Source organism: Urocitellus parryii, chromosome 5, assembly GCF_045843805.1.
Source record: "Urocitellus parryii isolate mUroPar1 chromosome 5, mUroPar1.hap1, whole genome shotgun sequence".
Classification (NCBI taxonomy): Eukaryota; Metazoa; Chordata; class Mammalia; order Rodentia; family Sciuridae; genus Urocitellus; species Urocitellus parryii.
In genome coordinates this window covers 107,504,251-107,525,472 of record NC_135535.1, presented here as the reverse complement: position 1 = coordinate 107,525,472, position 21,222 = coordinate 107,504,251, and the positions used below count along the sequence as shown (strand labels likewise).

Below are 21,222 nucleotides of genomic sequence, written 5' to 3'. Positions count from 1 at the left end.
AAGTCAGAACCCATGTTTTCCAGCTGCCACACCCGCCTTGACTTTCATATAAGTTAAATCTAGTATGAGACAAGGGCCACAACTTGTCTTCATATGAAACTCCTTTCACACTCCTGTCCCCCAGACACCACCATCACTAACTCAAACTCTCGTTTATAATAAGTTAGATGATATAAAAAGACTCTTGCTGGGTGCAGTGGTGCACACCTGTAATCCCAATGGCTGGGGAAGCTGAGGCAGGAGGATCTCAAGTTCAAAGCCAGCCTCAGCAAAAGCAAGGTGCTAAGCAACTCAGTGAAACCCTCTCTCTAAATAACTAAATGCAAAATAGGGCTGGGGAATATGGCTCAGTGGTCGAGTGCCCTGGAGTTCAATCCTGGTACTGGGGGGTGGGGAAAGAACCTATTATTTCCCAGACAACTAATTCCAGAAGGTAGAGCCACCCGCATAGAGAACACTGTGCATCTTCAGTAAGTTGCTCTCTAAAGGTTACTACTTCTGCTTACCTGGATATCATTATGGGGATTCCAGTCAGAGTCATATATAATAACTGTGTCAGCAGTAGCCAGATTGATCCCAAGGCCCCCAGCTCGAGTGGAAAGCAAGAAGCAGAACTGTTGAGCTCCAGGTGCTAAGAAAGGAACAAAAAACACTGTTAGAGGTGTATTCTAGGGGCTGGGGTTGTGGCTCATCAGTAAAGCACTCACCTAGCATACGTGAGACGCTGGGTTCAATCCTCAGCACAACATAAAAATAAATAAAATAAAGGTATTGTGTCCAACTATAACTAAAAAAATATTTTTAAAAAGGTGTATTCTAAATTCCAATTAACAAATGTCAGAAACATAAAGCTCAGAGGCAAACGCCATAGTAACTGTAAACAAGGTCCCCCAATCGATACTGAAATCACTCTGAAAATTTAGGGACACAGAGGATTTTAGCATATAATAAATTCAATGGGAAAATTACAATGGGAAAAAAGTAATTTCACAGTGGAGAATCTCAGCAGACACCACTTTACTAAATCATCAGTTATTACCAGAAATGGGACACATGAACATCATATCCACCCCATTATGATGCACTGAAAAGGACACAGCATCACCTCTGTGGTATTCTTGCCAAAAATGTTTAATCAAATCAAGAGCAAGGGGCTAGGGTTGTAGTTCAGCGGTAGAGTGCTCGCCTCGCACGTGTGAGACCCTGGGTTCGATCCTCAGCACCACATAAAAATAAATAAAAAAAAATAAAGATAATGTGCCCATGTATAAATAAACAAATATTAAAAAAAAATCAAGAGTAATCATCAGACATACCCAAACTCAAGAGACATTATACAAAACAACTAACAAGTACTCATCAGAAATATCAACATAGGGCTTGGGACGTGACTCAGTTGTAGAGTGCTTGCCTAGCAAACGTGAGGCACTTGGGTTCGGTACCCAGCACCACGTTTTAAAAAAAACTAAACAAAATAAAGGTATTGTAAACATCCTCAAAGAATATTTTTTTAAAAAAAGAAGTATCAACATAATGAAAGAAAATGGGAAAAAAATTAAGAAATGTCATAGATAGGAAGAGGCACAATGCAATGTGGGACCTGGGATAGAATCCTAAAATGGAAAAATGACATTATAGGAAAAACTGATGACATTCAATTAAAGTCTATAGTTCAGATAGATACCAGAGTTAATTTCCTGGTTTTGATCATTGTACTACAGTTATGAAGACAAATAGGAGGGCTGGGGTTGTGACTCAGTGGTAGAGTACTTGCCTAGCATGTGTGAGGGTCTGGGTTTGATTCTCAGCACCACATAAAAATAAAGGGGCTGGGGAATGTGGCTCAAGCAGTAGCACGCTCGCCTGGCATGCGGTTCGATCCTCAACACCACATATAAATAAAATAAAGATATTGTGTCCACCTAAAACTAAAAAATAAATATTAAAAAAAATAATAAAAAATAAAGATCCATCAACAACTTAAAAAAAAGACAAGCAGGATAAAATAGGTATACATGAACTCTGTACTATTTTGTAGCTTTTCCTTGAAATCAAAATTACTTCAAAAACAAGTAAATTGAAAAAAAAGATGTAGTAGGATCTACTTAGATAAAGAAGTCTGCCCCAACTTAGCAGTTAAACTTGAACAAATCCGATCCCTTTCGGCCTCAAGGCTGAAGAAAGGGGAATTAGACAAAAAAAAAAAAAAAAAAAAAAAAGTTCTTTTTTCTAGCAGAAAGAAGAAAGACTCCAAAAGGAAAAAAAAAAAAAAAATCTCATAGGAATAGTCCAATACATTCTTCCAATCGAGACATTCAAAAGCTCTCCTCCTCCATTATCAATTGATGAAGACCCAAAAAAACTATACAGAAAAAGAGATACATTAAAACAAGTGATCCATTAAAACAAGTGATCCGTCCAAAGATAAAAGTGAATCAGGATGCTGGGAATGAAACCCCTCCTCTCTTACCATTGAATCGGTCAATGGCCTCTTGACGCATGTTCCCAGTGATTCCACCATCAATACGTTCATATTTATAACCTTCATGTTCTAAGAAATCCTCTAACAGGTCCAGCATCTTGGTCATCTGCAAAAGGAGCAGTTATGAAGGAGTCCAGGGATAAGATGGTTCCTCAAGTCACTGAGGGCTATCTACTTCTGTCCCCTAAAGCTCAAAGCCCAGTCCACATTAATACCTGGGAAAAGATGAGTACTCGATGCCCACCCTCCTTAAGGTTCTTAAGCATCTTCTGCAGCAGCAGTAGTTTCCCAGATGCTCTGATTAGGGCACTGCCATCATACATGCCATTAGGCATCTTAGGGGCTTCCTGAGGAAAAAAAGAAAAAACAATATTGAAAGACCACAGGGAGGAGTTGCAACCCAGGGAGGACCAAGAGGTAGCATGACTTACCATTGCTGCCACAGGGAAGAGGTAGGGGTGGTTGCAGCACTTCTTGAGATCCATCACCACATTTAGCAGAGAGACCTGGTTGCCACCACCTCGAGCATTGAGTGCTTCAAAATTTCGAGTGAGAATATACTTGTAGTACTTCCTTCATGGGCAAGGCAGAAAGATAGGTCAGATTCAAGAGCCTTTAATGACATAATGTAGTCCCACAGCCTGATAACTTGTTTTCAACATATCTCACTTTGCAGCTATGGAAACTTAATAGCACCAGTACCATAATCATCATGTTAAAAAAGGGAAGGTGGGGATGTGGCTCAAGCGGTAGGGCGCTCGCCTGGCATGCGTGCGGCCCGGGTTCGATCCTCAGCACCACATACCAACAAAGATGTTGTGTCCGCCAAGAACTAAAAAAAATAAATATTGAAAATTCTCTCTCTCTCTCTCTCTCTCTCTCTCTCTCTCTCTCTCTCTCTCTCCTCTCCTCTCCTCTCCTAACTAAGAACTGAACGCTCCAGTTCTGTGGCATCAAGTTTCTTTAGGTCCTGTTAGCTCCTGTCACCAGATGCCTTGAAGCTGTTTGGAAGGAGGGATGAGAAACACTTTACAGACTAGAAAATGTCTAACTATACTTGCAAAATGGAGCCAATGCTTCTGCCTCAACTCACTTTTGCATAGGGCTCAGCTCCACACGCACAATCAGTTCTGTCTTAGAGGGCATATTCTTGAACACATCAGCTTTAAGCCGCCGTAACATGTGAGGACCCAGCATGTCATGCAGTTTTTTAATCTGGTCTTCTTTGGCAATGTCAGCAAACTCCTCCAAGAAGCCTTCCAAATTGCTTCAGAAAGAAAAGGAAGAAATTTGTTGGAGAAGGAGAAAGGATAAGGGAAAGTGATAGAGGAAATGGGCAACAAGAAGACCAATTAGAAGCAAAATTATGAGGCAATTATGGATAAACACACTTACTGAAACCTCTCCGGGGTGAGAAAGTTGAGCAGATGAAACAATTCTTCAAGATTGTTTTGCAATGGAGTCCCAGTCAGCAACAGCTTGTGCTGGAGTGAGTAACCATTCAAGACCCGGAAGAACTGGTGAAGCAGATGGAGATGTCATACTCAATAAAACAAGGACTGTAGTATATCTCTGCAGAATTCTATGTATTTCATTGCCTCCCACCCCATCATCATACTTTTTTATTTTTATTTATTTTTAGTGCTACAGATAGAACCCAGGACCTTCTGAATGCTAAGCACACTCTACCACTGAGCTACAACCTCAGCCTTTATGTCTGTTTTTTGGTGCTGGGGATTGAAGCAGGAGCCTTGCACATGCTAAGCAAACACTCTAGTTATAACCCTTTCTAAAGGCCTGGCTACCAGGAGCTATCATATATGACAAGGGAGAAAGAAAATTTTTCCTTTTCTTCTCCTGGGTTTTCTCTTAATGAGTAGATGGTACCAAAAGACTAAAACGGAGCCATAAGCTCCCTCCCTGTATCCTCACCTTAGACTGATTGTTCTTCAGTCGATGGGCTTCATCCACGATGAGGCAGGCCCAATCAATAGAACCCAAGATAGCCATATCAATGGTGATCAACTCATAGGATGTCAGCAGCACATGGAATTTCACAGATGCCTCTTTCTGCACATGAAGACAACCTCATCACTACTAGTCCACTCCTCCTAAGCACAGCTAAGGTATTTCTCCCCTCCCAGGTATTCTTTTGCCTCACCCAGGGACCAGGCCACAGGAGGCAAACTAAACCCAAAGCAGCAACTTCCTCTCTAGGGTACCCCCACTACCATGAGATACCTTCATGCGGGACGCCTTCTTGCCACCCCGGATGGCATTGTCTTCAAAGGAGAACTCATTTTCACGAATGATGGCACGGCTGTCCTTATCACCCACATAGGTTACCACATACATATCTGGAGCCCACATTTCAAACTCCCGTTCCCAGTTGATGATGGTAGAAAGTGGGGCACTCACTAGGAAGGGGCCTTTGGAATGACCCTTGGAGAAAGAAAAGAGGCAGAGTCAGGACTGAGGACCACATCACACCACACTCCAGCATCCGCCTCTCCCTCTATCCTTAGAACAAAGCTGGTGCTGACTAGCCATCTATACTGCTGCCTCTACCCTCACCTCCTCATCTACAAAAAAGCCCTACCTGCTCTTTGCAATAAGCCATGACCCACCTTAATAGAGTGCTAAAACTCCTATCTGTTCTATTAAGTCTTTTCCTACTAATTCCACCCACAATTCTGCTGAGCTGACATACATCTATTTTCCTAGGATTAAGATTCAGGTACCCACAGCTAATACCCATAGCTCCACTCCTTCAAGTCTTTCCCTGTGGATATATATCTATCTCACTATCACTCAGCATTGTTACTCAAAGTCAGAGACCAAATTCTTTCTTCCCCATTTTTTTCCTTAGTGTGTAAGAGAAGACTGAACACAAAATATCCACACCAAAAACTAAAAGTCTCTGCTTTCCTCACCTCCTTATAGAGAGAATAGAGGAAGACCGCTGTCTGTACAGTTTTTCCAAGACCCATCTCATCAGCCAAGATAGTATCAGTGCCCTGAGCCCAGGAAAAGCGCAACCAGTTCAAGCCCTCCATTTGGTAAGGGTGCAGGGTTCCACCTGTAGCATCCAGGTACTCTGGCTGTCGCTCATATTTCACAGTTGGCTGAAGGATAAAATAGAAAAGTCAAGAGTTGGCAAGCAATTCCCTTTTCCCCATTAGAGAGCAGCTGCTTCCTTACTTATCCTCACTAGATCCTGCCTGAAAATCATGAAAAACTTGTTGGGGAGGGGGTGGTGGCATGCTGGGAGTAGAGCTCAGTCATAAAGCACAAGGTCTTGGATTCAATCTCCAGAACCAACACATAAATAATCACATACCCCTTCTAGAATAAATTTCTTGTCTTCCCCCCTCCCGCCTCAATCCCAGGGCCTCACACACACCTTACCACTGAGCTACATCCCCTAGTCCCAAATTCTCTTAAACTTAACTGCCCTCAGAGTACATAAACAAGATCTACAGGAATTGAACCATACAATTAAGAGTCAGTTTCCTTGGTGCTGGGGTTGTGGCTCAGCGGTAGAGCGCTCGCCTTGCACATGCGAGACCCTGGGTTCGATCCTCAGCACCACATAAAAATAAATAAGTGAAATACAGGTATCATCTCCAACTACAACTAAAAATAAATATTAAAAAAAAAAAAGTCAGGTTCCAATATTTTTCACAAAAGCTTGGCAACATGACCACTCCCTAAATAACACTTCCTCAATCATACAAAATATACCTAGGTTTTTTATGACGACAAAAAGGAAAAGTAGGGCTGGGGATGTGGCTCAAGTAGTAGCGCGCTCGCCTGGCATGCGTGCAGCCTGGGTTCGATCCTCAGCACCACATACAAATAAAGATGTGTCCACCGAAAAAAAATAAATTAATTAATTTTTAAAAAAAAGGAAAAGTAATCCTAGTATTTTCTGATTAGAGAGATGTGGGGAAGTGGATAACATGAAACACTGACAGCAACATTATTATTTGCAGGTTGTTACTTAGAGCACAATTCATACAGTGGAGGAGACAAACTATGCCCACCCTTCCCTCTTCTGCCCCAAACTCACATCTACTGTTGGAGTCTCAGGAGGCCTCTCCAACTTCCTTAGCTTTACCTTCTTGAGCTTCTTGCCTGGTCGCCCTTCCTCACCCCTCATTAACTCCCTAAAAAAAAGGAAAACATTCCACAGCTGCCTAAGATCCTTTTCAAAAGGAAGCAACTCTTCTCCTCTCCCCAAATTACCTACCTGTGATTCCAATAGCTCTGCTTGAACAAATCATAGTCCTGTATTTCCACATCCTCACTCTCCCAAGATGCCTGATCATAGGGTAAGTCCCGCCACTTAATCAGGTAGTGGACATGGCCCTTCTTGTCCACACTGTAAGGTCAAGAGAGAAAACCCTCAGAGTTAGAAAACAGCCTTCTTCTCTTCCCAAGTCCTTAGCTTTACCTTCTTGAGCTTCTTGCCTGGTCTCCAGGTTTGCCTTGCTCTCAGAAAGTGACAATAATTTATGTTCAAAACCACTTTAAAAGTGCCACAGACCCCACATGTGTCCAGAGCCTCTATTATACTTATCTTTGGACCAAACATTCTCTCTAATCTATAGCTCAAATTCCAGAATTCAGTCATTTATTTAAAATATAGAATATCCTCCAAATGTAAGTTACTGGCAATCTCCATCTTCTTTTTCCCTTTAGCAGGAGTCTCCCGTGGATATACTGCCTACCTCCATTGGGCCCAGCTGGTACCTGTGGTTGAGGATTCGGTGGATCATCATCCATTCAGGTTTTATCCCGTAGCGATAAAAGCGTTCTTCCATCTCTGCAAATTTAGGATCCTTGTTCTTTCGCTTTCGGCTCTTCTCTTCATCACCACCAAAGTCCCCAGAAGGTGGCTCATCCATATCATTCTTCCGCTGATAGTTTCGAAACATTACCTGACAATGCAGCTCCAACTGAGAGCAGAAAGAGAAAACAAACCATGGAAGAGCTGCATCCACTCTCTCTATTCACAACAGTTTTCCCACTGTCTTTTTAATTGTAGCCCCCACATCTCTAGGCTGTCCCAGACTTACCTGCAGTTCAGACACCCAGGAGCAGTGCCAGTAAGACATGCCTTGCCATTTAACAAAGAATTGTCGCTCTGGCCGCCCTTCCAAGGGTTTGGGGGAGGGAGTATTGGGATCGGCATCTGGAGGCCTAGGCACTGGTGTGGGAGATGGTGGCTGACCCCACTTCCAGATTAGAATCTTCTGCACTTTGCCCTTCAGAGCTGGACACTGAGAGAAAAAGTGATAATAATCCCAATTCATAACCATGGGAAGGAGATGGTACAGCTCACAGCCTCAATCTTGTCAAAGGATTATTAAAATCCCATTTCAAGTAAGACGAAATCCCAAGACCCTTGTAGGTAAGGAATAATAAAATTTTCTCTGCTTTTTCTGAATTTCCTCCAAGATTTGTGTGACACCATCATTCCTATCTGCTTAACAGAGTCAGTTGCTAGACTTTAACAATAATCCAGAACAATTAGGCATGGAAAATCCACAGACCAATAGCCTAGCATTTCTCTCTTAAGTAATCTAAAAGCAGTAAGTAGTCCTATTAAACATTCTAAACTACCAAGTCCATAAGGCAGGGCATCAAGACAAGGACAGATGTTCTAATACTATATTACATCCCTCCTAAGAGAGATGGCAAGACATCAACTCCTCTGTTCAAAGTTATTCCTGTTTTTTCCTAGGAAAAGGTATCCCTAAACTATATGAAGAAGGTCTTGGAGCTAAAAAGTTCATAATTCTTCAATGACCTCTACTGTATCTCAGCCTCCCAATACCTGCACATGACAGTGTTACACTTCTGCTACATACACAGGTTACTCACCGTACATCGGGGACACAGCCATTCACCATTGGGGATCTCTGGCAGTGGAGGGTTCAGGCAGTGGATGTGGTAGGAAGAAGGGCAGGTGTCACAGCACAGCAGCTCCCCCCCATCCTTGCAGACACGACAGAATTCCATATGGTGATCATCCTCCTCTTCAGGATCTCCCCCAACCTCTTCTAGTATCTCCTCACCCTCTGAATTGTCTTCTTTAGCCTCCCACTGGATGCCTTCTTTCTCCTGCAGTAAAGGATACAGATTCAGATTATTACCTCCCCACCCCGCCACCCCTGAAGTCAGAATTCAAGGCCCAAGGTTCCTCTGGATTCTTCCCAAAGCTCACAACCAAACCACCATCATTTCTATTTCCACCCAGGCCCAAAGGAGCTTTATCTTCCTACCATTCCCCTTGTGGGAGCCCAGGAGCCACAGTGGTCAGGTACTCACGCAGTGTGGGCAGCTCCACTTGCCCTCGGGGGCCTTCTCCATATCCGGATCCAGGCACACCATGTGGTAGGCTCGGGGACAGGTATCACACAGGATGATCTCACCGCCTTGCTGGCACACCTCGCAATAGTCCTGGTGGTCTGTCTCATAACCATCCACAGCAGTCACCTCCTCCTCGCCTGGGCAAGGAAGAGGGAAAGCCCAGTTATTAGAAAAAAACTACCTCCCCCCCCCAACCCCTATCTCCTAAGGGAGATTCTTTTTCCCAACCATTCCACCTCATCCTATCACCCACATAAAACAGAAAAGAAACACACCTTTCTTTTTCTTTTTAGTGGTTCGGAGTTTCTTGCGGCTACGGCTGCTGCGGCTGGTGGAACCATCGGAAACAGAATAGCTATTGATACTGGCATCATCGAAGTCAGATTCCACATCTAAGTCGTCATCCTCACTCTGGGAGAACCAAAAGGAATAAGGTTAAAAGTTCAAGCCAAGGGGAAAGAGTGGTGGAGTGAGCCTCACTGCCATTACTGGGAATACCAGAATCCAGCAAGGACTATGTATAGAGTCTGCCTGAGGCCAACTCCCCACATTCTTATGTTCCTACTTTATGGAACAAACAGAGAGTAATATCTTTTCTATTACACACAGCTCTTCCCGCCCAAAGGGATGGTCCAGGTTCTCACCGAGGATCTCTTACGCTTGGAACCAAAACCCCCGAGCTTGATCTTCAGGGGAGCTACTTTCTTGGGTTTAGGCTTCTTTGCATCAGGTACACGAGGGCTGCCCTTGGGCTTCCTCCGAGCATTGGGACCTAAAATCAGGATAGACCTAAATATATATCATAGGGCAAATTATATTATGGGGAAAATAAAATCTTCATTTAAGCTTACTTCAACATGTCCAGCCTCCCAAATTTCCCTCCTAAATCCAAGACTAATTCCTCCCTCCTGTCTCCTACCTTAGGGCTAACATAACAGCATTCCCAAGCTTTCTCTGTCTTTGACTTCCTAAACCTACACTAGCTCCTCCCTCCCACAGCACTACATTTCACCTTTGCCCTCCTTGGTCTTGGCCTTGCGAATAGGCACCTCCACAGGGGGAGGTGGTGGTGCAACCTCAGTGGCTGTCACCATGCTCTCCACCACAGCCACAGCTGCTGCTGCTGCTGCTGCCACTGAGGCCCCAGAACTGCCTTTGAAGGGATTGTTGGTACTGAACTCCCGCCACTTTGCACCCAAAACCATCATCATCTTGGAAACAGCAATCTTAGGGTTTTTGGCAGCAATGAGGGGTCTGGTGGAGAAATGGAAGACAGAGAAGAAAATATTTAAGAATAAGAAAGATAGGAAGAGATTATAAAATGACTCTCTCCCCCACCCCCAAGACCCTCCTGGCTTACCGGACAAACTGGCTGAAAGCCTTGTAGTTGGTGAGGGTGCGATAATCCTCCTCTGAAAACACATGGTCAATGTCTTCCATGCCCCAATCTTCCAGGAGCTGAGCAGAAGACTTAGGCTCCTGTAGAGAGAGAATAGTAAAGGGTCTGCCACCTAATGCCCACATTTGCTAAGGGAATTAGAGCTGAAACTATAGCTTGCAAGACCAGGGTAAGAGAACCAAGAGAAAATGATTAGAAAGAGATGGAAAGAAAATACTCTAAGAGGCAACAGAGTGTCTCTGAAACCAATGACTGAGGATAACAGTACAGAAAACAGAATGGAAGTCCAGGCACCTTTGAATCATCATCGTCATCATCCTCCTCCTCCTCTTCCTTCCGCTTGGATTTGCTCTTTTTCTCTTTCTTAGGTCCAAGCTTCTTCTTCTTCTTCTTGCCAGGGGTATAGTCGCTGCCCTCACTGTCTGAACGCAGAGCCACCTCTTCCTCCTCCTCCACAAACTCTGGCCCCTCCCCAGAGCTGTCCCCCAGCTGCCGGCATAAGAGCAAACGCTGGAGCAGGGAAGGGGGGGAAAGGGAGACAGACACACACATGCTACACACATGCTGACCTCAGGACAGCCCTAATAAGGCTCATCCCCAGGACCTGGTCCACCACTCTAGAGAAAGAAACAAACGCCCTCCGCCCTTCAGCCCTTCTCAGAGCTCCTCCCTTCTTCCTCTCATTCCCCATAACAGTCACCCACTCACCTCCTTTTTTTGGCGCTTGCTCTTAGGGATTTTAGGGTCCCGAGGTTTCTTAGGCTTTTTCTTCTTCTTGAGCTTTGGAGTCTCTGCTTCTGACAAATCCTCCTCTGGGTCCTCTTCATTTTCTACATTTTGCCAAAGAGTGGTCAGCAGGGAAAAGATCAATAGCAAAAGGTTAGGGCCTAATCCTGAGGGCTTAGATTTTATTCCCCACCTCTTGTCCCAGATTCCTCTGAAGAGAACTGCTATACTCTCTACAGAAGGAAGCTGATACCCAGGACAAAAACAGACAAAGAGAGCTGTATATACCCGAAATAGGCCTGCCAGGCCAGACCAGGCCCACCTCGGGCAGCTGTCCAGGCCCCTACCTCCTCTCCCCACTCCTCCAGCAGCCCTCTAGATGTTCAGCAGCCAGCATAGCTGAATCAAGCAGCCTAACATTCACCAAGCAAGAGAACTAGATCCAGGCCTCCTGCAACTGTCCACCAACAAGCCTATAATCCAGAGGATAAGAATGGAAGGTCCTGCCCAGAAGGCAACAATCACAGAATATATCCTCACCGAATTACCAGAACAATGCCAGGTTCGGGGATCCCAGAAACAACACCCTGTTCTAACCCCTTTGGGGTCATCACTGCTCAAAACAATCAGTACCTCCAAGCTCCAGGTTCACTTGCCAGCTCAACCTCATACCCACTCCCAAACACAATTTCCCTTCCCCATCCAGCCTATGGTTCCTTCCCAGCTTCTCCTGGGTCAGGAGTCTCTTCTCCCTAGGGGCCCAAATCAGCCCAGCTGTCACCATCTCCCTCCCTCCCAATCCTCCTCCCATCTGGCTCCACCTCCTCCCCGGCTGGAAGCACACACAAAGCCCAGGGTAACACTGAGAGCTCCTGGGCAGGGATAGGTGGGAAGGGGCACAGAGGGGGAGGAGAAGGCCACAAGGCAGCTTCCTTTGTAACAGACATTCACACCAGCACACCAGCTCCCTCCTCCCTCTTCTCTCTCCCTCTTCCCAAGCCACCCCCGCCCAAGGGGAGGGGGTGTGGAGAAGGGAGTGGAGAGAAGAAGGGAGTGCCTCACCCACTGAGGAGAGGGAAAATGGCTCCTGACCGCAGAAGCCAGCCCAGGGCACCCAGCTGCCAACATAGGACAGACAGGAAGTGGCAGGGAGGGGGGCGGGGTTGACAGAGGTAGCCGGGGAAAGACAGCCCTTATAGAAGATGCCAAATTATTACCTGGCCCCAGATCCAAATGCCACCAATGTCTCTCTAACACTTACTCTGGGATGACACAGTTCACAAGAGGTCACCTAATTCCTCGGCAAGGAAACCAAGACAAATGTGAAGGGTAATACTAAGTCAGGGACTATGTTACTCCCTCAATAACGATTACTTTTTCAAATCATCAGTACTAAGATTTAATAAAAGTTCAGTGGAGCTATGTTCAGAGCATACAGCCTTCTCCCCAAATTGAAGATACCCAAAAGAATTATCTTGAGGACTGGGGGCCCACAAGAAATCTCTAGGCTTGGTTTCATCACCTCCATTCATAAAAGTCCTTTCCAACATATGGAAATCACATCCACACCAAAAAGTAACAGTACCTAAATAATGATGAAAAACGATGTTTCCTTCAGTTCCAGACATACTCCTGACCCCTATCCTAAAATGCCTCTAGTTCCACCCTTCCTGGGCTACCCAGACTTAGGGAACATGAGACATTATGCTGGACAAAGCACTATCAGCCTCCCCCTTCTCACTTAGCCCAGGATCAGGCCAGGCACAAGAAAGCCCCTCCCATTCCCTTGGGAATGGAACACCAGCCTGGATCTCACCAGAAAGAATCATAAGGGCTTCTTCCTAGTAATCCCCATGTCATCCTCCAATCAGATCTTCCTCTTCATCTCCATAAAAGCTAGAAGCAGAGACAAGGACAAACCCATGGAGGTAAAGAGGGACACCTTTCACTCACATACAACCCTGAAACCTCTCAGAAAAATAATATCCTGATATGGTAAGGAGCAAATTAGCTGAGACATAGAGGAAGATTTGGGAAAGGGGCAGGAATGGGTGTAGGAAATGGAAAAAACTGGGTCATGCTATAGCTTGGAGCAGAGTTCATCCTGGGAGCTAGAATAGCTCCCAGTCAACAAGAGGGTAGGGGGACAACCCCAAATCAAGAGGTTAATGGGAGGCCAAGATGGGGAACCAACATTGGCTGGATAGCACAACTAATTCTAATGCCCCTCACAGAAAGAATAATAGGAAAGTAAACCTTCCCCTTACCACCACCAAGACCACCCTGACTCCACCTCAGGTTAGGGCACAGAAATCTGCCACCCTACCCCTGACAGTGAGTGATGAGACAAGACTAAGTTCCTTATCCCAACAGCTGAAGACTCAGCATCAAGACTGATGGCTCTCTTAAATGGTCTCAGGTTAAAATGAAAAATTCCAAGTTAGAAAAAGTCAAATGTGAAAGCATTTCTCCCAGACCACCTCAACTTCCAACAGGAGCTAAGAGAGAAGGCAGAAGTGAAAGACATTTGATGAGAAACAAAAACAGGACCAGCAGGCTCCAGAATGATAAGAAAAGTAGCAACAGAGAGGATTAAAATATGGCATATACAAAAAATTTTTTTTTTTTAAAAGCTAGCAACTAGGAAGAAAAAGGTCAAGGAAACAAATAGAAGACTTGGTGAGTTAGCTAAGGGGCTCTGAGTAAGGAAAGAAGCCAGAGAGAGACATTCACTTGCAAGCATGACATCAACAATCATTTGAGGACATACAGGGCTACTCCAATCAGACGGGATGGTTACAACCATACGGGTTTGGCCAGTCCTCAGAGCCACCCCAAAACCTATCACAATCCTTAACACACCTACACAAACCCATCACACCACCAACCCAAACCAAAGGCACACAGAGGCAGAAAGAAGCCTCCAGGAAAAGAAGCCAGAATTATGTCCACTCACCAGGGAAAGAGGGGGTGCTCTCCCTTCTTCTACCCAGCCTTACTAGGCTATTATATTACAATCTCCCTTAGCCCCCATCCACTTCCCCACTCAAAAGGTTCCAGCAATCTGCCTGCCTAAAAGCGCTCTAGATACGCTAAGGAGGGCGATTCAAACTTCACACAGTTGAAACTGCACAGAAAATCGGTAACTGATCAGAAGCTAAAAATAATCAGATAGAGAGTAACCAGTACTCTTTCCTTTCCACACTGCAGCAACCGCAGGATCCAACTAGCATGGATGCCAGGCTGGGCTCCTCCAACAGAAATCAACTCCCCTACCACCCCCAAATAGCCTCCAGGGGTTCGAGCTACCTGGGATCCTCCTAGGACCCGCTCTAGGTAATGCTTGCCAGCCTAGAGAGCTCCCTCAAATAGGAACTGTAGAGCATTCCTGAAGACAGACGAGTGCAGCCAGCTTGCATCTGGGTCCGCGGTGCCCAGGAGGCACATGGCTTCCACCCCCCTCCCACAAGAGCTCCGCAGAAGGGAACCACTCCCTTCGGATGCCCTCCACCTCCGGCTCTGCACAGAGCTGGGCAAGCAACACAACCCTTCCTCATATCAAGTCACTTGGGAGAGCCCAATACCTCCTTCCTGCCCTGGGCCATTGGGAAAGATGTTACCTGGGTGGGTTGGGGGCAGGCTGTTGTTCAAAAGTGCATCCATATCCTCCTCCTCACTGCCCGCTGAGCAGGGGGACGGGGAGCCCAGGCCCGACGCCATCCCCTTCCGCTCCCGGCCAGGGAATTGGCCCAGCTGCTCCTGCCTGCGGCCTGGGGCCCTCTACACTGGCCCGAGTCACTGTGCGGGGGAGGGGGGAGAGAAAGAGAACAGTCAGTGACGCGCACTGTCCCCCTCCCCCACACCCACCCGCTCTTTCCGCCCCCCACCCCAGTCACCCTAGCAGGGCACCCGAACCACTCAGGCTGAACTTAGTTCCACACTCCTCGGGGGCAGCCCGGAAGCCAGTTCCCCAAAAGGAGCCCCCACGAAGAGAGGGAGCTAGGGTCCCGAGGGCAGGCTGGTGCAGGCGTGGGGAGGAGAAACCGGGCTGGACCGAACAGGGTGTGACGGGGGGGAGGGGGTCCGAGTGGCCGCGGCCCGGGAGGGCCAGGGGAGGAGGCAGGCAGCAAGGCGCTCGGGGACACAAGGTCACTTGGGGGTGGGGGGGCGCCTCCCTGCGCCCGGGGAGGGGCCAGTCCCCAGACAGGGCAGCTCTCCAAAGGCTGTCCTCCGGGACAACTCAGGTTCTCGTCCGGAACCGCGGAGACCGGGGGGCGTGGAGGCTCGGGCGCTCTGGGGGTCCAGAGACAGGGACGCGGGGGCAAGAGAGCTCCCACTGGGGAAGGGGGCTGGGCCACGTGTCCCGGGGGGCAATTGAGAAAAGGGCGAGGGGGCGGGCGCCGGGTATTGTGGGAGACCACGGCCGAGGTGGGGGTCGAGGGGAGCAAGACTCCGGCAGGGGTAAGGCGGGGGCTAGGAAGGAGGCCGGGCACCCTGCAGGGAAGGAAAAGGAAGGGTCCGCTCCTCCGGGCAGGGGGCGGTCCACGGGTCAGAGGACGCCTGAAGACTGGACAGGTGAAGGAATGACCCTCGGGGCTTGCCGGGCTGTGAGGGGCGTCTCTCTGGGAACCCCACGCTCGCCTCACCCCAGAGCCGCAGCAGGTCGCCTGGGTCCGGCCCGGTGTCACTCCCGCTCCGGCTCCTCCTCGCAGCGGCCGAAGGGGGGAAAATGGCTCCGGCTCCGGCGTCGCCTCTTAAAGGGCCCGAAACACCGGCCGGGAAATCCCACCGCACAGGCCCCGCCCCCCCACGGACAGCCCATAATAACCTCAACCAACTCCAACCCCCCCTCCACTACCGCCACCCTCCTCCCTAGGTCTCCCGGGCAACCCCCGCCCCCTCGTCGCTCAGGCAACCATTGGCCACGCCCCCTTCGAGCGCGCGCGCGCGTGTCACCCGGGCAACCGCCCACCTCCTGGCCATCCCATAATACACACGGACACCCCACATACACACTCCCGGCGCCCCCCATTGCATACACATGTATGCTAGGGGGGCTGCTACCATAATATTGCAGACCTTTGGCACCTAACCTCTCCACCCCTGACATCCCATAATAACCATCCTTTGCCAACTTCTTCACTCTTGGCCCTAATGCTAACATCCCATAATAATTCCTCACCCCTCCCTCCCCTGGCCATCCCATAATAAGCACCCCTCCCAGCACTTGAGCCTCATATCCCATAATACTCATCCCATCCCCCTCAGACATCCCATAATAACCACCCTTCATCCACCCCCAGTTTGATATCCCATAATAGTCAGAAACTCACCCCCCCACACACACGCGCACACACACATACTACAACGGACACTCGGCCTCCTCCCACACACATCCAGTAATAATCAGTCTCCCACTTTCTGTACTTACATCCCATAATAACCAACCCCCTAGAACTGCCCTCAATCCCTGCAGGCTAGGGTCTAGATGTTCACAACACTACTCCCAGCTTTTCCTTCTAGCTCCATGGCCCATAATAACCACTCCTTCCCTATCAAAGAGATAACCCCTACAGTAGTCCTATAGTCATCCCACAGATGGACACCTAAATCTTCTTACCCCTAAACACTGGAAAAATATCCCATAATAATTTTACTCTATCATCCGCACCCTGAAATCCCATAATTTCAAGGAGCCCATAGTCAACCAGACATATACTGTACTACATCCAGCACAACCCAGTGTCACATCCCATAATATTTTATCTCCACTCTAGCAGCCTTCCAGTCAGGCATCCCATAATATTCATATTCATACCTTCCCCATCTCCAGAAGCTGTCTGTTCCAACACCCAGAACAGACAGGGTGGGGCAGGCGACCCACACTGCCCTGTCCCTGCCCCCACTTGGACACACCTAATATTCCTTTCTGGACCAAAGCAGTATCCTGGCCTAAAGTTTCTTGAAGTCCAGGATGCTAGGTTCCATCATTTCATCATTTCCAGACACTCAGGAGCTGAGACCTGGAGTACCACTCAATCCCACCAAAATCCAGGTATATTCCAGATGCTCTTAAATTTTGAATAAGACCAACCAAATACCATGTTAACCAGATGAAACATTTGCATAAAGTTTAAATTATCCCAGAGCATCCCATAATAATTACAAACTTCCATCCAAAGACTATTTCTCAACATTCCAATAGTCCTCTCCCCAGTAGTTCCTCACCCTCCCTCAAGTCAGGAACCATTCATCAACACCTCCAGGCTACTCTTAGGATGGCTATCCCATCATGACCTTAACTGAGGATCCTGTTATATGCACATCAGGAGCTCAACTCTGCTCTTCCTCTACTTGCCACTGCTCTCCTTCATTTCAACACATGTTGACAGAGTTCCTAGCAAAGCACAGAGCTGGGCACTGTGGAGAATGCAAAGAAGACACTGGTGCCTCCCTTCAGGAAGCATAAACAACCTAGAAAACTATGATATATGATAGAATGTCTGATGACAAGGGAGAACTACTGAGTGCCATTTCCCAATGTCCTGTCACAGAGAATAAAAGAAATCCTAACTTGTCTCAGGAGAGAGCACATCCCAGTAGGTTCTTAGTAGTCCTAGATGCTGCTAAGTATTCCAAAAGGATTTACAGGAATAAATGTCAGGTCAAAATAATCTCTGGTTTCCTACATTCTAAGGGATTTTTATTGGCAAGCCGTGTTCATCAACCAGTATTCCTAATACTGAAGTATCATCATAACCTTCCTTCTTGACTCAGAAATATGCCACAATTGTTATCCTCATTCTTTTTCTTTTTTTTTTTTTTTTTAATTCTTTGTTGTTGCTACTCCTTCATTCTTTACCCGCTCTCTTTCTTTTTCTTTTTCAGGGGGGGGCGTGTGCTGAGGATTTAGCTCAAGAGCACTCAACCACTGAGCCACATCCCCAGCCTTATTTTGTATTTAATTTAGAGACAGGGTCTCACTGAGTTGCTTAGCTCCTCACTTTTGCTGAGGTTGGCTTTGAACTCTTGATCTTTCTGCCTCAGCCTCCTGAGTGCTGGGATTACAGTCATGTGCCACCGCACCCAGCTACTACCCTCATTCTTGAACACCAAATTCTGCTCCCCCTCAATATCCCATATTTTTCAGTTTCCCATTTCATAACCTGAATTCTCATAATCATCCTCATCCTGTTTTAGGCCCTCTTGTCCATCTTAAAACAACAAAAACTAAAACCTTAGTGGTATAATGCTCACCATTTTCTCCTCCACATGTACTGGTCAACATTCCAGGAAGACATCCTCACTCAGTTATACCAAGAGGAGGCCTTCCAACATATACCATCTCCAACCCTAAATGCACCTTTCTTCCAGCCACCCAGGAAATTGGCCCTAGAAAGTTAAAGAAACTCAATCTTAGAAGCCTTTGGCCCGAAGAGGATCTGGCACCATTAGCCTGTCACCTTTCCCTCTTCCTAAGCCCCAGAGAATTAGGCCCAATGTTCCCACACCACCACCTTGCTGCCCTGACCCCCAAGTCAGAGACTGTCTCCCTCTGTTCTCATCTACCTTTTTCATACAGTCTCAAGACCTATGGAAATGGGACAGGTTGGAAAGAAACTGAAATGTCCTTGTAGGAAGGCCCCTTCCTGATCAGAAATAAATAGGAAGGACCACACAATCTCTGCATTGCACTGTTTGTCTCACTTCCCTAGAGAAAGGGACTGGCCAGATGACTCTCCCCTTTCTGGGATCCAAGGGACTAGAGAACTGGCAAGAAAAACTGAGTTCAAGAGAGTGAAGAAAGCTGGGAAACAACAGTCCCCTGCACCCAAGCAGGGTCTCAGTGATACTAACAAGTCTTCTCACTAGCTTCTGCCTGACTCTGTGTAACCACCAGCATTGGAACTAGAGTTCTCAGCATCAAAAACCTCAAGCCTGGCCAAAAGCTCCCATTATCACCTTTGAAGTTCATGTTTTCTTTTTCCAATATTCACTTCATCTCCCTGGACCATCCTTTTGCTGTGTTCATTGTGGTATGCTAGCCATTTCCTCCATTCTGCAGGCTTCCATAGTCTCCCTCATTCAATTCTCTTGATATCAAAATTGGGCCCCACTCAGCAGGTGCAGTGATGCACACCTGTAATCATAGCTACTTGGGAGGGAAGGTAGAGGCAGGAGGCTCAGTCTAGGCAACTTAGGGAGATCCTGACTCAAAAATAAAGAAGAGTTATGGATGTAGCTCAGTGGTAGAGTAGAGCACCCCAGGGTTCAACCCAGAGTTCTGCCAAAAATAAAATAAAATAAAAAGATGGGGTCCCATTCACTTATCCAAACCTTCCCCTTGCTCATTATGATGAAAGTTGTGGTCCATGTCAGGGAGGTGGCAGCTGTTTTTAAGATAACATAATGTGGGTATACCTCTTTTTCAGGAAGTTTCTCCTTTCTACAGTTGCCAGATACTTGTAAGGCCTCCTTCTTCTATCCCCATTTCTCTAGGGAATTCAGCCTGTTTCTGGGCCTCAAATTCCCTTCTGAAGTATCCCCATTTGCCCCAGATCCATATATAATATATATGTATATATGTATGTGCGTATATATATGCATGTGTGTGTGTGTATATATATATATATATATATATATATATATATATGAATATACATATACACACACCACATTATCATGGTAAATGATGAATATGAACCAGTCAGAGAGTTTATAAGTACTTAGTCACAGCCTTTTGCCTGTGGCTCAAAATACTTATACCCTCTGTCCACCACACTCCCTCTGACTCTATCCCTGCAGTTCTTCTCACACATTCACTTGCTTCTCCTACTTCCCTGATAACACCACAAGGAAAAAGTTAAGTCCCTGCCTCTCTCCTTGAGCTCTAGAGAGGGTCAAGATGTATGTTTGTGTGTTGCTTTTGTGGTCTTTATGCTTCTGTGCCTCCTGCTCCCTACTCTAGCCCCATGCTACCCTCCCAGATAAATTATAAATAAACCATTAGAGCCACTAGCATGATTGGCCCATGGAGACTAAGGGTGGCATAATCTTCTAATTAAGGCACCCAGGGGGACAACCTCTCTATCCAGTTACCTTAGAGTTCTGTTTCCATCTCATGGTACTGATGAACTTAGACTAACACTCTAATGGAAGGGGGTTGTCCTGGAGTTTTCAACATGCACTCTATAATGCCTCTTCTTACACCTCTGTTCTCTGTAAACCTGAAAAACTGCTCATGGGGTCCAAGGGGCCACAGTGTTCTGCTCTGTCAGGAAAGACAATTTGGGAAAACAACAGAGGGAAGAAAGGCCATAGTGACAATGCACTGTGATGGCTAGACATGATGCAGACCATTCAGGGCATAAGGAATGACTTTTGTCTCTCAGGAGCCAAGCCAGCATCTGTTCTTTGGGTGGGACTGCATTCCAGTGCTGGACCCCTCTTCTGCGAGCTATGGTCCCAAGGTTCAAACCCAGGAAGAGGAAGATGGAATAGAGTAGCTGAGTACTGTGGTCACCAGAAACACTACTCTTTGGTGTGCCACCCAGCCAGGACCTGGGAGTTCTCACTTCTGACCCTGGACTTGGTATTCCTGTAGCTCACAAACTGGGGGAAGAACTCAGGTGTCCAGGGTTCAGATTTGGCTAGGTGCAGCTCGCCCCAGGGGCCCCTTCAATCAGCTGTCACCAAAGAAACCTCTCCAGCCAGTTACTCCTGCCAGGCCTCAGGTCTGGCTCCAGGGCTCACCCCACCCTCCCTGCTCCTTCCCTCCCTCTTCCTTCCTTTCCTTTACCATCCCCCCCCCCTCCCAAGAGCTTTACCTACCTAGGACAGCCCCACCCAGCTGTGCAGGGCAATCCCATAATAATCCTCCTCACTAGCCTCTACCCCCCCCAAAAAAAGAGAGGCGGCCATCCCATAATAGCCACCCACAAGAGACATTCCGCGGTGACCGCCCCCTCCCTGCAGAGCTGCTGGGAGCAGCCATCCCATAATAGTTGGCCGCCTGTTTTACTGGTTACGGCTGTGGAGGGAGCTGGAGAGGAAATGGAGGGGAGGGGGGAGGGGAAGAGGATGAAGGGCCCCCACTTTGTGGGAGAGAGGGAGAGGGGAAAAAGTGGCGTAAGGGGTTAGGAAGCAAAAGATGACGTTGTGCAGGTGGGAGTTGGAAGCCACTGACCATCACGACCCTGCTATGGGTCTCTATTCCATTCCTCAGGGGCTACCTTTT

The 21,222-nt window shown here is 47.2% G+C and overlaps 1 protein-coding gene across 13 annotated transcripts in view; it reads right to left on the bottom strand.

Moving 5' to 3' along the window:
• Positions 1–15,749, bottom strand: part of Chd4 (chromodomain helicase DNA binding protein 4) — a 31,147-nt gene extending 15,398 nt beyond the window's left edge. For 3 of the 13 annotated variants that reach the window (XM_026403214.2, XM_026403209.2, XM_026403211.2), the window contains exons 1-23: positions 15,632–15,749; positions 14,606–14,783; positions 10,968–11,089; positions 10,554–10,769; positions 10,221–10,339; positions 9,873–10,114; positions 9,505–9,632; positions 9,136–9,271; positions 8,819–8,997; positions 8,372–8,611; positions 7,564–7,767; positions 7,238–7,443; positions 6,735–6,866; positions 6,555–6,651; positions 5,416–5,607; positions 4,724–4,924; positions 4,415–4,552; positions 3,878–3,999; positions 3,576–3,749; positions 2,914–3,055; positions 2,698–2,829; positions 2,471–2,588; positions 507–631 (exon numbers count right to left, since the gene is read on the bottom strand). In XM_026403214.2, coding sequence (XP_026258999.1) covers positions 507–631; positions 2,471–2,588; positions 2,698–2,829; positions 2,914–3,055; positions 3,576–3,749; positions 3,878–3,999; positions 4,415–4,552; positions 4,724–4,924; positions 5,416–5,607; positions 6,555–6,651; positions 6,735–6,866; positions 7,238–7,443; positions 7,564–7,767; positions 8,372–8,611; positions 8,819–8,997; positions 9,136–9,271; positions 9,505–9,632; positions 9,873–10,114; positions 10,221–10,339; positions 10,554–10,769; positions 10,968–11,089; positions 14,606–14,705 — 3,465 coding nt within the window. In that variant the 5' untranslated portion in view covers positions 14,706–14,783; positions 15,632–15,749. Of the gene's footprint in view, positions 1–506; positions 632–2,470; positions 2,589–2,697; positions 2,830–2,913; positions 3,056–3,575; positions 3,750–3,877; positions 4,000–4,414; positions 4,553–4,723; positions 4,925–5,415; positions 5,608–6,554; positions 6,652–6,734; positions 6,867–7,237; positions 7,444–7,563; positions 7,768–8,371; positions 8,612–8,818; positions 8,998–9,135; positions 9,272–9,504; positions 9,633–9,872; positions 10,115–10,220; positions 10,340–10,553; positions 10,770–10,967; positions 11,090–14,605; positions 14,784–14,881; positions 15,101–15,631 lie in introns of those variants that run through there. The other 10 variants (XM_026403217.2, XM_077799280.1, XM_077799278.1 and 7 more) reach the window with 8 other exon arrangements.
• Between the last annotated feature and the right edge of the window lie 5,473 nt (positions 15,750–21,222).